The sequence below is a fragment of the Chiloscyllium punctatum genome, chromosome 2 (assembly GCF_047496795.1).
Source record: "Chiloscyllium punctatum isolate Juve2018m chromosome 2, sChiPun1.3, whole genome shotgun sequence".
Lineage (NCBI taxonomy): Eukaryota > Metazoa > Chordata > Chondrichthyes > Orectolobiformes > Hemiscylliidae > Chiloscyllium > Chiloscyllium punctatum.
In genome coordinates this window covers 89,142,586-89,160,224 of record NC_092740.1, presented here as the reverse complement: position 1 = coordinate 89,160,224, position 17,639 = coordinate 89,142,586, and the positions used below count along the sequence as shown (strand labels likewise).

General features: G+C 38.1%; 1 protein-coding gene across 10 annotated transcripts in view; it reads right to left on the bottom strand.

The window, feature by feature from the left end:
- The window catches only part of LOC140486348 (transducin-like enhancer protein 4), a 223,372-nt gene that overhangs the window by 72,421 nt on the left and 133,312 nt on the right, over positions 1-17,639 (bottom strand). For all 10 annotated transcript variants that reach the window (XM_072585358.1, XM_072585367.1, XM_072585377.1 and 7 more), the window contains one exon: positions 13,861-13,877. In XM_072585358.1, the coding sequence (XP_072441459.1) occupies positions 13,861-13,877 (17 nt within the window). The remainder of the gene's footprint in view (positions 1-13,860; positions 13,878-17,639) is intronic.

Below are 17,639 nucleotides of genomic sequence, written 5' to 3'. Positions count from 1 at the left end.
TTTATTTGCATATTCTGATAACTTAGGAGCTAATTGTCCCATCAACAATTAAAGCACCTACAGGTTCTGTGGGATGTGTGCAGCTAAAGGTAAATTAAGTATAAGTAGTATTAAGATTATTTAAAATTAATTTTACAATCCTAAATCATCGTCATATAATTCATCATTATGACAAGTTAAAAATTCCACAAAAATGGTTTTTACTAGTGCCCATATTTTTAATACAATAAAAATATAATTAAGAGACTGACAGGAGCAAATAGGAAAACAGCCCATTAATAATATAAATCTTCAAATACATAATGGATTAAATGACCAACAAGGGAGTCAGAGGTTATCTGAGGTAGACAGCAATGTGGAATCGAGGCCAGAATTAGATTATCCATAATCTTGTTGAATGGAACACGAGGATCGAGAGGCTGAATGATCAGCTCTTACTCTTAATTTGTATGTTTGTATGCAAAACCTGGCACAAACTCAACAGGCTGAATGAGATTAATTTGTGCTGCAACTATTTTACAATTGTTTGCTGCTCTACAATTACGAATTGTTAGATGTCTCCTTAGATAATTACAGATGTTTGGCAATATCATAAAACGTATTAACTGATCTACCTATTCATTACAAACTTGAAAGCTGTACCATACAAAATTACAGCAACTTCTTTCTAACCAAGGGACAGGCTACTAATTCTTTTTTAAAGTAGTATTAGAAAGGACAGCTTTCTATGCAGTCGTTTGTGACAATGATTGGGGGTGGGGGCGGGAAACAGGGGTCAACTTCCAGCTTCCAAAATGTTTTTTCAAATTTGAATACCAAAATGCTACAATAATTGAAATGTGACATAATTCTCATTAATTAATCTTAAACATTCTTGCCTATTTCAGCCATCCTTATAACCTATTTAATTCCTCAGAGGTGCTGGCAGGCAGCAACCCCTGTAAGCAGAACTCACTCTCCTGAGAGCACTTCTCCATTCACAATGTCACTGAAGGAGCACCATTTAAACTCAAGATTTCTATTGAATTTTAAGATAACTATTGCCATCATAACAGCTTAGATGAGCCTATTATCATAATTGTTCAATTCCCTCCTTCAGCAGCAGGGTGAAATACCTCTTTAAAAAGAACGAGAAACAATGCATGTCTGTGTAGTTCAGGGTGTTGGCAGAATTGAAATACAGATACTTTTAATTTTCAAGTAGAAGTTGTTTTAGGAATAGCTTTTATTCAATTGCCTTTTTCTCCTCATATATGGCGGAACTGTTCATATGCTAATCTTAAATATATTTTTGTGAATCTTCTCTTTTACAGTTAGCATTGCCTACACTGATTGATGGCAATTTTTACATGCACTGATTTAGAAAGTGTATGTGAAATTGAAGCCTGAAAACTGTGCATATTATGTAAAAGTGTGTTGTTTTAAGAATAAAATTTCAATATTTTTAGTTACTAAAAACAACAATGATAAAGGGATCACAGATAACCAATAGAAATGAGAGATTTTGACTTTAATAAAAGAAGTTTCCTGTGGGTGTGTTACACCACTGTAAACCATGATGTTGTTTACCGCTAAAACAAAAATAATTGTACTTATTCACCATTATATTTTGTGAAAGAAACTAATCCCATTGTGTGAAACAATTAATAACATTGAAAGTTATAAATAAAACAGAACGTAATAAATTGCCAACTTCAATTTTCTATCCACTAGAAGGTTGCAGTGGTTTGATTTGTAGAGAAAAAAAAATCCATTATGCAAGTGTTTTTTTTAAAACAGTACATCAGACAATCAGTACAACTCCAAACTTTACTTGCTGCCATTATATCCTGCACTAATTGTTGCCAATGTAGCCTTTACTTTGCACACTAATGGCTTTCAAAGGAGCTATAAAAAATTTCAAGCATCATTAATTTAAATTTGCACTGAAATTTCCCCTTGACAAAAAGCCAAAATTGATGATTATTTAGAGCACGCGTAATGCCTGTTTGCACATAAGTAGAGGAGAAAAGGGAAAAATTAAATGCAAGAGGAAATTTATGTCATGTTTATTACCTGTTAAATGTTAAAGAGCATTATCCTGTGTGAATAAATTATCTGGTACAAGAATACAGAGTGCAGCTGTTGGGAATTGTCACATTCTAGCGGTTAAACATCAGTATTAGTCACATGGTATAAAATCATAAAAAAACCTCTCCTACACAGAACCACTTAAGAGACGACAGATCAATAAAACAAGAGACTAACTGCTACTTTGTGCATTGCTGAAAACATTTAAGGAAATTAGTTAGCTATTGTATCTGGAAATGCTGGCAGTAAGCTTTTCATCCTAAACTAAATCATTCTGATGAATATCAAACTTTCTGAAAGCAAAATTATTTTCTTTTTAGCTATAAAATCAGCTGTGATTTCTATCACTTAAAGCTAAATTTATACCAGTAATATTTTTTTCTTCGCTATGGAACTATGTGATAATTCACATCATCTGAGAGAGAAGCAAAAAAAAAAGAGGGGCAGAAAATTCAGGTTGGTCTTAACGAAGCTGCATGCTGTCTTGGAAGATTGCTTTGCATCACCAGCTGCTTTTGATGCAGCCGGAACCGCATATCACGTTGAAAAAGGTACTATGAGAGTGTCCCTTAGCTGAAATCGCACAACCATGATATCAAGCAGCTCTTCCTGTAATATGGGGCTCAATGCCCAACTTGTACACAAAATGGCCACACCATTTTGTGAAGCTAATGATGTGTTAGCAACACAAAAACTAAAACATGAGATGAGGGGAAAGCTCTCGGTCCTGCATTCCACCAACTTTCCTATAGGGTTCAGTAGCTTAAATACTAATACCGGATTAGTGGTGCTGGAAGAGCACAGCAGTTCAGGCAGCGAAATCGACGTTTCGGGCAAATCATCCTGATGAAGGGCTTTTGCCCGAAACGTCGATTTCGCTGCTCGTTGGATGCTGCCTGAACTGCTGTGCTCTTCCAGCACCACTAATCCAGTATTTGGTTTTCAGCATCTGCAGTCATTGTTTTTACCCAGCTTAAACACTAAGTCAAATCCATGGAAGAAGAGTAGATGGTTCTGTAATGCGGATGCTAAAATGTACACTAATAAATTCCATTTACAGACCATATGAAAAGGTACTTGAAATTGCAAGGGGAAAACAAAGCTCTAAAAAAAAATTCTAAAAAGAAAATGTCAGTATTTTGGCTATTTAATCAAAGCTAAAACATGACAGGAATCTCTTCCAGAAAACAAATTGGAAGGCAGCAGAAAGAGACATCAACTTAGTTGGATGATGTGTATCACTGAGAGGTGCAGCCAAGAATTAGAGGGTGTCTCCAAGCAACAGCACCATTACCATCCATTCAAAAAATTTGCTTTGCAATCAACACAGATCAAGTCATTAGCTACACAAAGAGCCCAGTATGATTGCTACCAAAGGTTTCAGGCACACAACTTAAAGATATGGAGGTTTTGACTAACCTCTGCTCGCGTAAAGTCTCTGAAAGTATTCTGAAGTTGTCATGGTGAGCTCCTGAATTTGGTAGAGACTGTAACTGATTTCTTACAGAAAGGGCAGAAGATTTGGTGCAGACTCCATGGAAAGACTGCAACAGGTATGCTTTACTTAAAATGCCTCTGAGTTTGCAACACAGTAGGGAGACAAAGAAGAGACTGCAAAAGGTGAAATTCTGTGTAATGTCCTCTGTCAACCTGTGGATCATGAGACAGGGGTATTGGTGATTAGTTCTCTACTGGATTTTCTCATCTTTGCCCTCGGTGCTCCTTATAAGTGGAGCAGCTTGATATGTTGTTAGAAATGGTAGCAGATGTTGGAAGAACCCTGTTCAAACATTTCCAGGTATGTCTTTCCCCGTGTAATGATTTCTTGTAAAATTTAACTTTTGCAGCCCAAAAATGGAGTTGGATAGTCCACTGGTTTGAAACACTTATTTTTGGATCAAGAGATCAAGTCCACCCACGTTGGTCTTAACAATCAACAAATAACTAGAATATTGCTGAATGCATTTATCGTGTGATCATCAGAACAGTTTGCAAGAAATACCAAAATAAATTATCATGAGATGATTATCAGTCATTATCTAATGGGGTGGGGGGGGGGGGGATTTCAAGATTGGGGGCATACTTTTAAGGTTAGAGGAGAGAGCATTTAGAGACACGAGGGGCAATTTAGTTTTACACAGAGGGTGGTTCATGTGTACAATGAACTTCCGGAGGAAGTGTTTGTTGTGGATACAATTATAATGTTTAAAACACATTTGGATGAGTACATGAATAGGAAAGATTTGGAGGGATATAGGCCAGGAGCAAGCAGGTGGGACTAGTTAGGTTTGGGATTATGTTTGGCACGGACTGGTTGGACCAAGGGTCTGTTTCCGTACTAAATGATTCTATGATTCAACGGGTAGCACTCTGACCTCTAAGACACTCGCTTACAAGTTCAACTCTCAATTCAAGGCTTAAGCACAGAAATCAAGACTGACACTAAGCACGGTACTGAGTAAATACTGCACTGTCAGAAGCAACATCTTTCAGACCATATGTTAAATCCAGGCCCTATTTGCCCACTTTTTCCAGTGGATGCAAAAGATTCTATGACGCTTTTCTGAACAAGAGCAGGAAACTTACCCTGGGTCTTCTGGTTATTATTTATCCCTCAATCAATATCATGAAAAACATTATCTGATCATTATCATGTTCCTGTTTATGGCAGCTTACTATGCACAAACTGGTTTTTCACTTCCTTTATGACAACAGTAACTATATTTCAAAAGTAATTCATTGGCTATAGGTACGTTGGCCAATTAAGTGTCTATGAGGAATTCTGTCTAAATGCAGACTCTCCTGTCAATGCGCGATGGTAGGGAGACTGTTTGACAGTATACTAGTCTGCATGCCCATTGGCATTTCCAGTATTCAATACCAAGGAAGCCCTCATCCAAGTCACGTGCAGTTGAGTCCACCTGCGATCACATCCTCTAGAGAAATGATATAATCATTCTTTATCCCTGGCTTGTTTGCAGCTGATAAACTACATGCTGTTCCTACCTCTGTCCCTCTAGGGCCAGTATCTAGCCAGATCACGTGACATGGTTTCTTCACTGTTACTGAGCTTCTGTTCTCTCCCTTCCTCCTGAATGTGCTGTGAGGCTGAATATGCAGCAGCTCTGGTGTCAGAAAGCAGAGAAGCAAAAAGGGGCCAATTGGGTAGTAATCAGGCATTCGTGGTCGCATCCATCTGCAACTCACACATGGAAGTGAGATGGGAATTAAGGGGCATAATGCCGAAACATGCCATCATCCTAATGCAACAGATTCTACTATAGCCAGTCCCATGATGCAGAGCGTCTCGTTGCAGCACTCCGGAAGATGAAAATATCCCTGTACTGCACTCATTCTGCTTGATAACTCTCTTACTGCATGCTGCTTTGTCCTACAAGCAAGAGAGAAGAACAAAGAAAATTAAACAGCACCATGATTAGATGCAGTACCTCCCATATAAAGATGGTGAAAGGTGGGTGTAAGGTTGGCAACACTGGAAGATCTGTAAGAATTAGCTGAAATAATTGGATGTTAGGTCTGAGTCCTGAGTGCCAAGGACTGAATGAAGGCAGTGTGGTACACTACGCAATGCAAAGCTCGTGAACCGATGAAACAGGAGATATCATGTAAAGACAAATTCACTGATCTTGAGCATTCAGATGTGGTCATTAGACTCCTTGTGATAGTGCTGCTGGCTCCATGGGTCCAAACCAGGAATCAGCCTTTCCGACCATCTGCTCCCAATGCCTTTCCTCAAACCCTAGGTGAAATACAGTGTCTCTCTTCTTGAGCACCTCCAACATCAAGACTCCCAGAACCTTGTCAAATATACAGGAACTCTATCTCTGTCCTGATTTTCCATTTTACCTGTTCACAATTGTAGCAACAGTATTCATCAGCAGCCTCTTATAATTCAGCAAAAACTTCCTGTAAGAGGGACAGACTGTCTCCAAGAACAGAAGGCTGGCTATACAACATGTTTTTATACCTTGTTGCTCGACTCCCACCTGAATGAAGAGAAAGCCAATGGAAAGCAACTTTTTGCTGCAATTGAGTCAATGAGGTAGCTGTTTACCTCATTACAGGTTTGGTCTTGATGCAGGCATAGCATAGGTAAATCTTTAGTTCATTATGTTTTGGGACTGCAGAGGGTGCAAAGTAATATCTTGAATTTTATAGGGATTATTCAAGCAATGTGAGAAATTTCCATATTTTAATTATTTTTTGAGAAAAGATAACATTGCCTGAAGGTATATTTGCACAAAAAGGTAAATACAGGTGTGCAGTAATTGACCAGTAATTGAAGAATTTGATGGGCATTAACTGGGGATTCTTCTGAGCTTCTGCAAAGAGTAACAGATTGAAACTATGATAGTTGGTTGTGAAGGTGCACATTTAAAACACTAATCTCTGCAAATAATAGATTGTTGAGCATGTAAAGACATGATTCCAATTCTTTCCTCACAATCTGATAGTTTGGATCAGAACATGGAAGCAGGGAATGGTTGTCTAAAGGCAAATATTAGAAACTAAGTAAGTAAAAGAATTTCAGGCAAATAATAGAAGTCTCAGCAGTCATCGTGGAGAGAAAGATGGGAGAAAGCAAATTAAAATTGACAGGTCATGATTAATGCAGACTCTGCAAAAAAAAGATGAGTGAGAAAAGGTCATGTTTTGCTGTTGTCCCTTTGGAACAAATGCTAGAGAGAAAGAAAATTTCTAAAATTAAATGAGGAGAATTGAGCCACTGACTGCCAGATGGCTTCACTAAAAGAAACATATGCAGACATAAAGCATTAGGAGTAAGGAAGAATAAGAAGAGTATCTGTCATTGTAATGCTTTACAGAGGATAAGGAAATGTTTTTTGTATTTAATCTGAACTATTTTGCAAACTTTGGTTGTACGTATGAACTCTGACTTTATTTAAGTAGAGAGAAGGGAATCTGTTAATTAATTCACACAGTTTCATGCTAATTGAGCTTTTAACTGTGTTCAGGTGATGAGTATTAACAGTGGATTTACCTAGGCTCTTCTATATAGGAACAAACAAACTATAACAGATGGGTTTGGAGGCATATGTTTGTATCATATATCACTGAAAATAAAAGCTTATAAAATGCGTAAAGACTGTGATCCAGTACTATCGTTCATCAACCAACTTTCTAGATCAGAATGCCATTTTTCATCAAAGAGTAGTGAGTCTGCAGCATTCTCTGCCGCAGAAAGTGGTTGAAGCCAAAACACTGAAGGTTTTTAAGAATGAGTTAGCTATAGTTCTTAGGACTAAACAGATCAAAGGGTATGGGGAGAAATTCGGAACAGGTTACTGAGTTGAATGGTCAGCCATGATCATATTGAATAGCTAAGCAAGCTCAAAGGACCAAATGGCCTAAACGACAGCAGACAAAATGATGTTTTTTGGACTGGAGACCTATGACCAGTGGTGCTCCACAGGGATCGGTGCTGGTTCCACTTTTGTTTGCCACTTATATTAATGATTTAGTTGAGAATATAGAAAGCCTGATTAGTAAGTTGGCATATGACACCAAAATTGGATAATGAACAAGGTTATCTAAAAATACAAAAAAATCAATTGGGCTGAAGAGTGGCAAATGGAGTTTAATCTGAATAAATGTGAGGTATTACATTTTGGTAAAATAAAGACAAGACTTATACAATAGAAAGCAGGGCATTGGGCAATGTTGTAGAACAGAGAGACCTAGGGTTCAGATACATTCTTTGCTGACGTTTGCTTCACATATAAATAATATGGTTTCAAAGGCATTTAGCACTCTTGCATTCATTGCTCAGACCTTTAAATATAGGAGTTGGGACATTATGTTGAAGTTGTACAGGACATAGGTGAGACCTCTTCTGGAGTACTGTGTCCATTTCTGGTCACCCTATTATAGGGAGGATATTATTAAGCTGGAGACAGTTCAGAAGAAATTTACTGAGATGTTGCTGGGAATGGAGGGTTTGAGTTGTAAGGAGAGGCTAGATAGGCTGTGACGTTTTTCACTGGAGCATAGAAGTCTGAGAGGTAAACTTATAGAAGTTGTAAAATGATAAGGGTATGGATCAGGTGAATGGCAGGTGTCTTTTCACTAGTTTTGGGGATTTCAAGACTAGGGGGCATATTTTTAAGATTAGAGGAGAAAGACTTAAAAAAGACATGAGAGCTTTTTTTTAAAGCACAAAGTAGTCTGAGTGTGGAATGAACTTCCAGAGGAAGTGGTGGATACAGATACAGTTACAACATTTAAAAGACACTTAGATAAGTACATGAATAGTAAATGTTTGGAGGGATATAGGCCAAGCCCAGATGGGACTAGTTTAGTTTGGGATTATGGTCGGCATAGCCTGGCTGGATTGAAAGATCTGTTTCTGTGCTGTATAACTCTAAGGCCTACTCCTGCTCTTAGTTTTTATGTTTCTATATCCTAGTAGTATCATTTCTTTTGTTTTACAGTCCTCCTAATTCTACTGTAACTATAAACTAATTTATAGTGATGCAAGCATTTAAAGAATGTTGAACAATTCTAAACACACAATGTTGAAGTAGTGAAAATGATCTGACAATTAAAATGCAATCAAATTACTACCTGACGAACATATGAATCAATAATCTGAACTAGCTAAATTCTCATAAAAGAGCCAATAGTTATCCGTTATCAATTATTTTGGTCCACTTATTTTGCTGAAGCATCATTTTCAAAGCTGTGGTTTAGACCACAAATACTACTGTAAATTTTGACTTTTTCAGATTCAAGACCCAGAACGTTTGGATCTGGGAGACAATGACCAGGACAAATGCAGATTGAATGATCAGAATTTAGCAGTGGGTCCAAGTTCCACCAAATTCTTCCCCTTCTTCATTCAATAATAAATCCTGCTGGGAGCTGGCAAGGTAGTTGCTTAAAATTACATGCTTCTGATCTCAGAAGTGGCAGGTATCACCCAGAAGATCAATATTTAAATGGACACCATGTTGATTGGGACTACTACTGTGTTGAAAGGGCAGATTTCGAACAGACTTAACATTTCAAAACTGGATATCCATATGGCACTGTGATTGTAGCAGCAAAACTGAATGCAACCTCAAATGATAGCCTCATGGGCTGGCAGGTTTCCCATTGCATAATTACCATAAAACTGAGAAATTAATTATGGCTCAATGGAGAGTGCAGCAGGATATGTCAGAAGTGACTCCAGGCATACCTGAAAAAAAGGTACCAATCTGATGAAACTATAAAAAAGGGCAAACAGTGGGAGCAGCATGCGACAGACAGAGCCAAATGATCCCACTACTGACACATCACATTTAAACTCTGGAGTTCTGCAACATTCAGGTGTGAATGCTGATGTGTCATTAAACAAACAATTAGACGAAGGTCCACAAGTATCAACATCCTTAAATGACAAGATTATTCCAGCACATCAGTGCAAAAGACAAGGCTGAAGCACTTGCAATCATTTTCAGCCAGAAATGCTATCTCAGCAGCCTGCTTAGGTCCCTAGTATCATTGATGCCAGTCTTCAGCCTGAATTTATTTCAGGTGATATAAAAAAAAGGCTGCAAATATTGGATACTGCTGTGGGCTCTGACATTCTGGAAATAGGAGACTTGTACTCCAGAACAAGCCACACCCCTATTCAAGTGGTTCCAGTACAGTTACAATAGTGCGTCCACCCAACACTGTGTAACATCAATCAGATATGTCCTGTCCACAAAAATCAGAAACAATCAACGTAGCCAATTACCACATCATCAGCTTACATCTGATTATTAGTAAAGTCATGAAAGCGGTCATTAACGGTATTGTCAAAGAGTACTCGCACAACATTAACCTGCTCACTGATGCAAAGTTCAAATTCGACCATGGTCACCTGCCTCCTGACTTCATTACAGCCTGGGTCCAAACGATGCAAAACCCAGGTGTATTTTAAAGATGAGCAGATAGTAACCACCCATGACATCAAGGCAGTATGTGCCTCAGTATGATCAACACTGGCAAAATTAAAGTCAATGGAAATGGTGGTGGGGAGAGAGATCGCTCCACTAATTGGAGTCATGCCTGGCACAAAGGAAGATGGTTGCGATTGTTAGTGGTCAGTCATCTTATCTCCGGAACACCTCAAGGTAGTGTCCTGGGACCAACCATCTTCAGCTGCTTCATCAGCAATCATCTCTGCTTCGGAAGGTCAGTTTAGAAATAGAGATGTTCGCTAATGATTACAAAATGTTTGTTATCATCTTTAGATCAGTCATGTCCATTCCCAGCAAGACCAAGACAACTTCCAGGCTTGGGCTCATTATTGGCAAATAGCATGTATGTGCCAGACAATGACCATCTCCAACAAGGAATAATCTAACCATCTCTCCTTCACATCCTGATGAAGGGTTATGCTCGAAACATTGACTGTCTTGCTCCCCAGATGCTGTCTGACCTAATGTACTTCTTCCAATCTCTCACTTTATTGGCTCTGATTGTTGAATCCTGAACAACTAACATCCTGGTGGGGTTGATGGGAAAGTGACCTGAACCAGCATATTAATACAGTAACTACAATAGCAGATCAGAACTTGGAACTCAACAGCAATTAACTCACCTGCTAATTCCCAAAGCATACCTATCATTTACAAGGCATAAGTTAAAAATATAATGGAATATTCTCTACTTACTTAGCTCGATATATTCTACCAACTCGACATCATTGAGTAGGGGCCTACCTGATTTACTATCCACCACCTCAACAGTGACAACAATGTGTACTCTAAATAAAGATACCCTGCAGCAACTGTTCAAGGCCCCTTTGACAATACTTTTCAAACCAGTAAATAATATCACCTGGAAGGACAAAGACAGCAGATACTGGAATTCTCTAACACAGATGGCTAGGGAAGTTCAGTCTTTGAGTGTGTTTAAGATAGAGATTACTAGATTTCTGATTACCTGTGGTATACACGGTTATGGAGATGAGGTGGGTAAATGGCATTACAAATTGTTCCATCAGTCCTGAGCGCACTCAACCATGGGGCAGGCTCCGGTTCCCATATTCCGGCATGAACATACAAATCAACAGCAGGGTCAACTCTTTAGTCCCTTGAGCCTGCTTCATTCAATGACATCATGGTTAAATGATTATGGCCTCAACTCCACATTTATTCCTACCCAAGGAACCTTTAACACTTTTGACAATCAAGAATCTATTTACTTCAGTCTTAAATAGATTCAAAGATTCCTGGTCCACTGCTCTCTGGGGAACAGAGTTCAACAGATTTAAAACTTGATGTTCTGAATTACAGTCATATCAACTTAAAATGTTATTCCTGTTTCACTCTCCACAGATGCTGCAGGACCTACAGAGCTCTTGTGGCATTTTTGCAATAAACAACATTATTTAATTTATCCCTTTGAGATTCTATGTTGCCTTCACAACTTATTTTCGTATTTAAGTTTGTGTCATCAACAATTTTAACACCGATACTTCAGTTCCTTCAACCATGTAACTATTATCAATTGTGAATAGTTGAGGCCTCAGTACTGATCTCGATAGCACTCTACTCACCACACCTTACCAAGCCAAAAATGCTACAATTATACTTATGCTGTTTCTTATTGACTAATCAAGCCTCCACCAACACAACCATACCCCCTATGTTATGAACTCCCATGACAAGATTGTCCCCAGTCCAGAGCTGATGAGCTGATCGGATTTAATTTGATTTATTGTGGTCACATGTATGTTAGTACAGTGAAAAGCTTTGTTTGCGAGCAGTACAGGCAGATCATAGTAAGCAGAGCAGTTGCTGTACTAGGCCTTTATGCACCGGATTGCATTCTTTCTTTGGTGCATTTGTAAAATTTGATGAAGACCCTTATGAACATGCCAAATTTCCTAAGCCGCTTGAGGAAGAGACATTATTGTGCCTTTTTGACCACTGCATCTACATGGGTCTGCAAGCTGTTTCTCAACAGCCAAACCCTGGCACTGGGCTGATAACACAGCCCTCTGGATTCCTGCTGAGTCGCAGAGAACTACATTGGTTCCCAACATCTCCTCCACCAACCCCCACCATCCCCCAGTTGGCTATCCTCTCCCGTATTATCACTATATTCTGAATAATTTCTCCTACTGAAATGATTTTCAATGCAATGGTGCCTTGATCAGTTTGTTTATCCACGCACAGACTCAAGAACCTCAAACCCATTGGACAAGTGCAATGGTTAAGTTTCTTCCCATCTACCTGGGGTCTGAGTCTGCCTCGCTCACAATCACTCTTTCCTGTCCTTGACCACTAACTAAATCAGCTTCCCTATCCTCAGAGGTGTGACTACTTTCTGGAACAAAGTGTCTCAGTAACTTTCCCCCTCCCTGTTGTGTCAGAGCTTGCAACTCAGCCCTTTCAGTGAGTAAAACTGGAGCTGAAGTTCCTTGAGTCACAGACAATTACTGCAAACTCTGGGTTACAGTAGATTCCAGGAGATTGTGTTGTGACTACAGGCTGCACATCACCTGTCCTACCACTTTTATTGTCTTAATTAAACAATTGGTGTAATTAATTATTAAATAGCTTACTTATTCGTCTCGCATTCACTTACTGCACTAGTTTAAACCTCATTTATTCAGTAAACCTCAGAAGTTGCTCTGCAATCCACACCCTCATCCTGACTTGGTGCTTTACCACTGTCACTGGGTCAAAACCCTGGAAATCCCTCTCCAACAGCACTGGGAGTGCACTTGCAATAGATGGTCTGCATTGGCTCAACATGCAGCTCACCACCACCTTCTCAACAGCATTTAGGAATGGACAACAAAGATAAGCCTTAACAATGATAATGATTCCCTTAAAGGAATAAAACAAATATGCAAGATGATCAGGAAGTTCTCCAGTACATTGCCAAAGAGTCTTCTCCAACCATCAAAAAAAATTGTGTTGTTCCTAGAAATGGGTTGTGACATTTGTCTATTTAACAATTAATTTATCTCAGAAACAAAACCATGAAAATAAATAACTGATTCTAAAAGGGCTTTGCAAAGCACTGAAGACAGTGAAAAGATGCTTAACAAATACAATTTTTAAAAAACTACTTATATTTTACATCTCAAAGAAGTAGTCACGTTTGATCAAACACCTACATTGAAACAATTCTTTGTACTGGAAGGTTAAATAAAATTCTGGTTAATTGCTTTGTTTGGCCATCAACTTTGTCAATTAAAAAAGCAAGCTTGAGTCCTGAAGAAGGGTTGACTTCTCCACCTCCTGATGCTGCTGGGCTTGCTGTATTTTTCCAGCTTCCTGCTTGTCTACCTTTGTTACAATATGTCATGCTGCATCTGCTCAATATGCTCCCATCTCTGGCACATAAAAACCTAGGAAAAGCTAAGTGTTCATCTTCCATAACGTCAAGCTGGTCTGGTTTCCAAGGCCCAGCCTCAAAAGGTACGAAGAACAAATATCTATTTCCCACTTACCATCAACATGGGTCAGAAGAATGGTGGTACACTATAAAGAAAAGGTTGATGCTTCATGATTGTAGATTTCTCTTTGAGGAACAACAGTTTCTAATTTCAGCTTGAAAATGAACATATCTACAAGCATGGTTTTAAAGATGATATTTGCAATTGTATCGATCAGTGCATTTTTGTTATTAGTACTGTGATAATGTCAAAAGGTATAGGAACAATTAACTAAAAACTAAAAAGAATAAACAAAGTAAGAAGTCATCAATGGATTTTTAAAAAAATCCTTTTAGTGAAATAAAAACAGAGTTGTAACTTACCTTTACTGAGTCTCTATCTGTTCTCATTTAAGCCACGTCATGAGAGAATGAATGAAGTTGCAAGCAGGTACAGATCAAGAACATGTAGCAACAGCAGCATTCCGGTAGGGTGGAAGGGGGTTGGAAGAAAAAGAAAAGCACTTATTATCATCAACAGCAACATTATTTACACAAGTTATTAGCTATGCTGTTTTAACATACTTGATATTCAGCAATCTACACCAATTTTATCCCAAAACCAACCTCCAGACAGTGGAATGTAAATGAACTTTTCATCTGATTCTGATCTTTGAAGCCTCGTTTAAAGCCAACATAGTACGTCGCAAAATAGATTTGGGGGAACCATAAGGGATGATGAAAACTTGCCCTCCCATCGACAGACATAAACTCTAATTCACTCAAAACCCATGCACTTGCCCAAACTTCCATGATTTTTATTTGCAAATAACATCAGAAGAAATACAAATGAAGGAGTGCTGTAAAAAGTGTTGCAGTTCAGACAATACAACTATAGTAGCAACTGACAGCAATGTTCTCTCCAAAGTGCGCGGATGTAGAGCCATGCAGAAACCAGTGCTAACTGTACATGGGTCAAATAGCTCATGCAGAGTCGTGGTCCTTTAAAATAAGTACATGCATAGTCACATGGCAATCTTAAACACTATAGAAAAAGGACTGTGCACAGCAAGCAAAAATTAGCTAAAAATATTTTGCACAAGTGCAAAAATTGTCAGTGTGTTTTTTTAATTCAATATTAATTTAATAAATTTGTGGTTTGAAAGCCAAATAATATAGCAACTACATTATATTTATCTATTTGGCTCTTGCTTGCAAATATGAATTGGATATTACACCACTGTCATGATGAATTGACAGGTGAATATTTCATGAAATAATACAAACTTGGTCATTGTTTTTTGAATAATACTCTCAGCAAAACCCTCCTGAAGCCAATCCATGTTCAACAATAGACACTTCAATAAAGCAATTAGTCATTACCAAGAACAAATTTAAAATATTATGGACTTGTTTTGAAATTTTTTTGAACACTTGTCAACTTTTAAACCAATTCTTGTATCACCACTGAGGAGTAAATAAAAAAGCAGGTGAATAACTCCACAAACTTCAGTCACAAAATTGTTTCCTATTCAAGCATTTCTGCAAAGTGCATCAGTTCCCTTGTTGCCAATTCATTCTCATTTATACTGTTGAGCAACCATAATATTGATGAATTAGCCTAAACAGATCCTTGCAGCAGTTCACACAGGCAAGCTATGGTAAATAACAAGCAGCACATAAAGCAGGTCTGATATACCTATAACCAGTTAGCAGACTAGATGTAAGCATCATTTTTGGGAGCCAATTAGCTTCACCACTGGCAACTCCTTCCATCAAAGTCCCCTAAAATTCCTCTCCCCAGGAGAATGTTGATACCTTCCAACATCACTAGAACTGTGTTAATTTACTTATCTCCAATAGTTCTATTTCTATCAGAGACAACCACATAGGGTAAATAGCCTAGAAATTGCTTTAACTGGTCAATTTGGTACTTCCTTACTGCAATGGGCAACAAAAATGCTTTGGTTGTGGAAATAAAAACTGTCACTTTGCATAAGAATATAGATATATATTTATCTTGTTATTTAATTTATAAGGAGATTGTTCAGAAAAAAAGTATCTACTCACATTTTCAAATATTCATCAGTAAAACTAAACATGCTTTATCTTAGTTATAACATTCTCTCCAAATGTAACCAGAGGAATTGCAAATTGACTAATCTAATTAACCGGTTGTGTTTTCTTCATAGCTATTCTAAACAACATGAATATACATCAATCCTCGTTCTTTGGCATGAACTGGCTATTGCGCTCCAGCTTTGCAAGATAAGGCTAGCTATGCTGTGCAACACCGAATAATGAAACTGCATGGTAGATTAATTAGTAAAGTTAAATAACATGGGATTCAGGGTGAGCTTGCCAATTGGATAGGAGACAGAGGATGATGGTGGAGGGTTGGTTCTTAAACTGGACAGCTGTGAACAGCAGTGTTCCACTGGAGTTGGAACTTTGGTTTGTCACTTATATAAATGATTTGGATGAGATATAGAAGGGCTGAGGAGTGACAACTGGAGTTTAATTTAGATAAATGTGCAGTATTGCATTCTGGTAATACAAACAAGGACAGGACTTATACAATTAATGAAAGTGCCCTGGGTAGTGTTGTAGAACAGAAAGACCTATGCATTCAGGTACACAGTTCTTTGAAATTTGTATCACGGATGAACAGGGTGTTAAGAAGGCAATCAGCATGCTTGCCTTCATTGCTCAGACCTTTGAGTAAAAGAGTTGGGACATCATGTTGAGGTTGTACAGGACATTGGTGAGGCCTCCTCTGGAGTACTTTGTGCAGTTCTGGTCGCCCCATTATAGGAAGGATAGTATTAAACAGAGGGTTCAGAAAAGATTTACCAAGCTGTTGCTAAGAATGGAGGGTTTGAGATATAAAAACAGACTGGAAAGACTGGGAGTTGTTTCATTGAACAGAGGTTGTGGTTTATAAAATCATGTGGTGTACAGATAAGATGAATGTCAAGGATCTTTTCCCTTGGGTGGGGAAGCTCAAAACTAGGGGCTGCATTTTTAAGGCAAGAGGAGAAAGGACATTAGGGGCAACTTTTTTTACACATAGAGTGACTCATGTGTGGAATGAACTGTTAGAGAAAATGATAGATAGAGGTACAGTTATAATGTTTAAAAGACATTTGGATACGTTCATGAGTAGGAACGGTTTGGAGGGATATGGACCAAGTGCAGGCATGTGGGACTAGTTTAGTTTGGGAACATGTTTGGTGTGGACTGGTTGGACCAAAGATTCTGTTTCCATTCTGTATGACTCTGTGACTCTAGTCGGCTACCAAGAGAGACAAAGGTTAAAATTTCATGGCTAGTCTCCCACAATCTAAAATCCTATAATTTTTAAAATATTTTATATATTCTTAGAATTAGAACATTTCAGCCCATTTGGCCAAGGCTCACGTTTATTCCATTCAAGGCTCTTCTCACTGAACTATTAGCATTGCCTACATTTCCTTCACCATCAAATGTTTATTTAGCTACCCCTTCAACATCTCCATATCAGTCATCTCAACTATTCAAGGTGGTAAAGCTTCACATTTGATCGCTCTCTGGGTGACGTTTCTTAGACTTCTTAAAGTGACCATCTCCAGCTCTTGCTTTCATCTCACTCTTTATCTTCCCTTTTTTTTCAAATAAACTAATAATACATAAAAAGCTAGTTTTTAGCTTCAAGAACCACATTAGAAAAATGGGAACTCTGAAAATCTGGTTCATAATTCATTTGCTTTAAAATATAACTGTGAGAGATTAAAATTTTGAATCTAAGAACAATGGTTCTTAGTCTGGTTAACAAAGCGATCAACAAACTAAGGCAAACCAAACAAGCCTAGGTTTAATTAGCTTGTGTTTATTTAACAAGATCTGAGGTGGAAGTGAAAAAAAAAACTAAACAATGGATGGCCTATTTCTGAACTTCTGGATAGAATCGGGGTGTCTATTCTTACTTCCACAAAGTAAGCCAAAAGCTGGCACTTCTAGGAAAGAGGATTGCACAGTTCCCTTAGATTTAGAAATTGCTCAGATGAGTGGCAGAATCAAATAGTTGTGTTGAACATAAAATATTTTGTTTATCTTTATCTTTGTTTATTTTCATGTCTGAGACCAACCAGAGAATGTCAATTATCATAGAAAAAAGCTGTGGG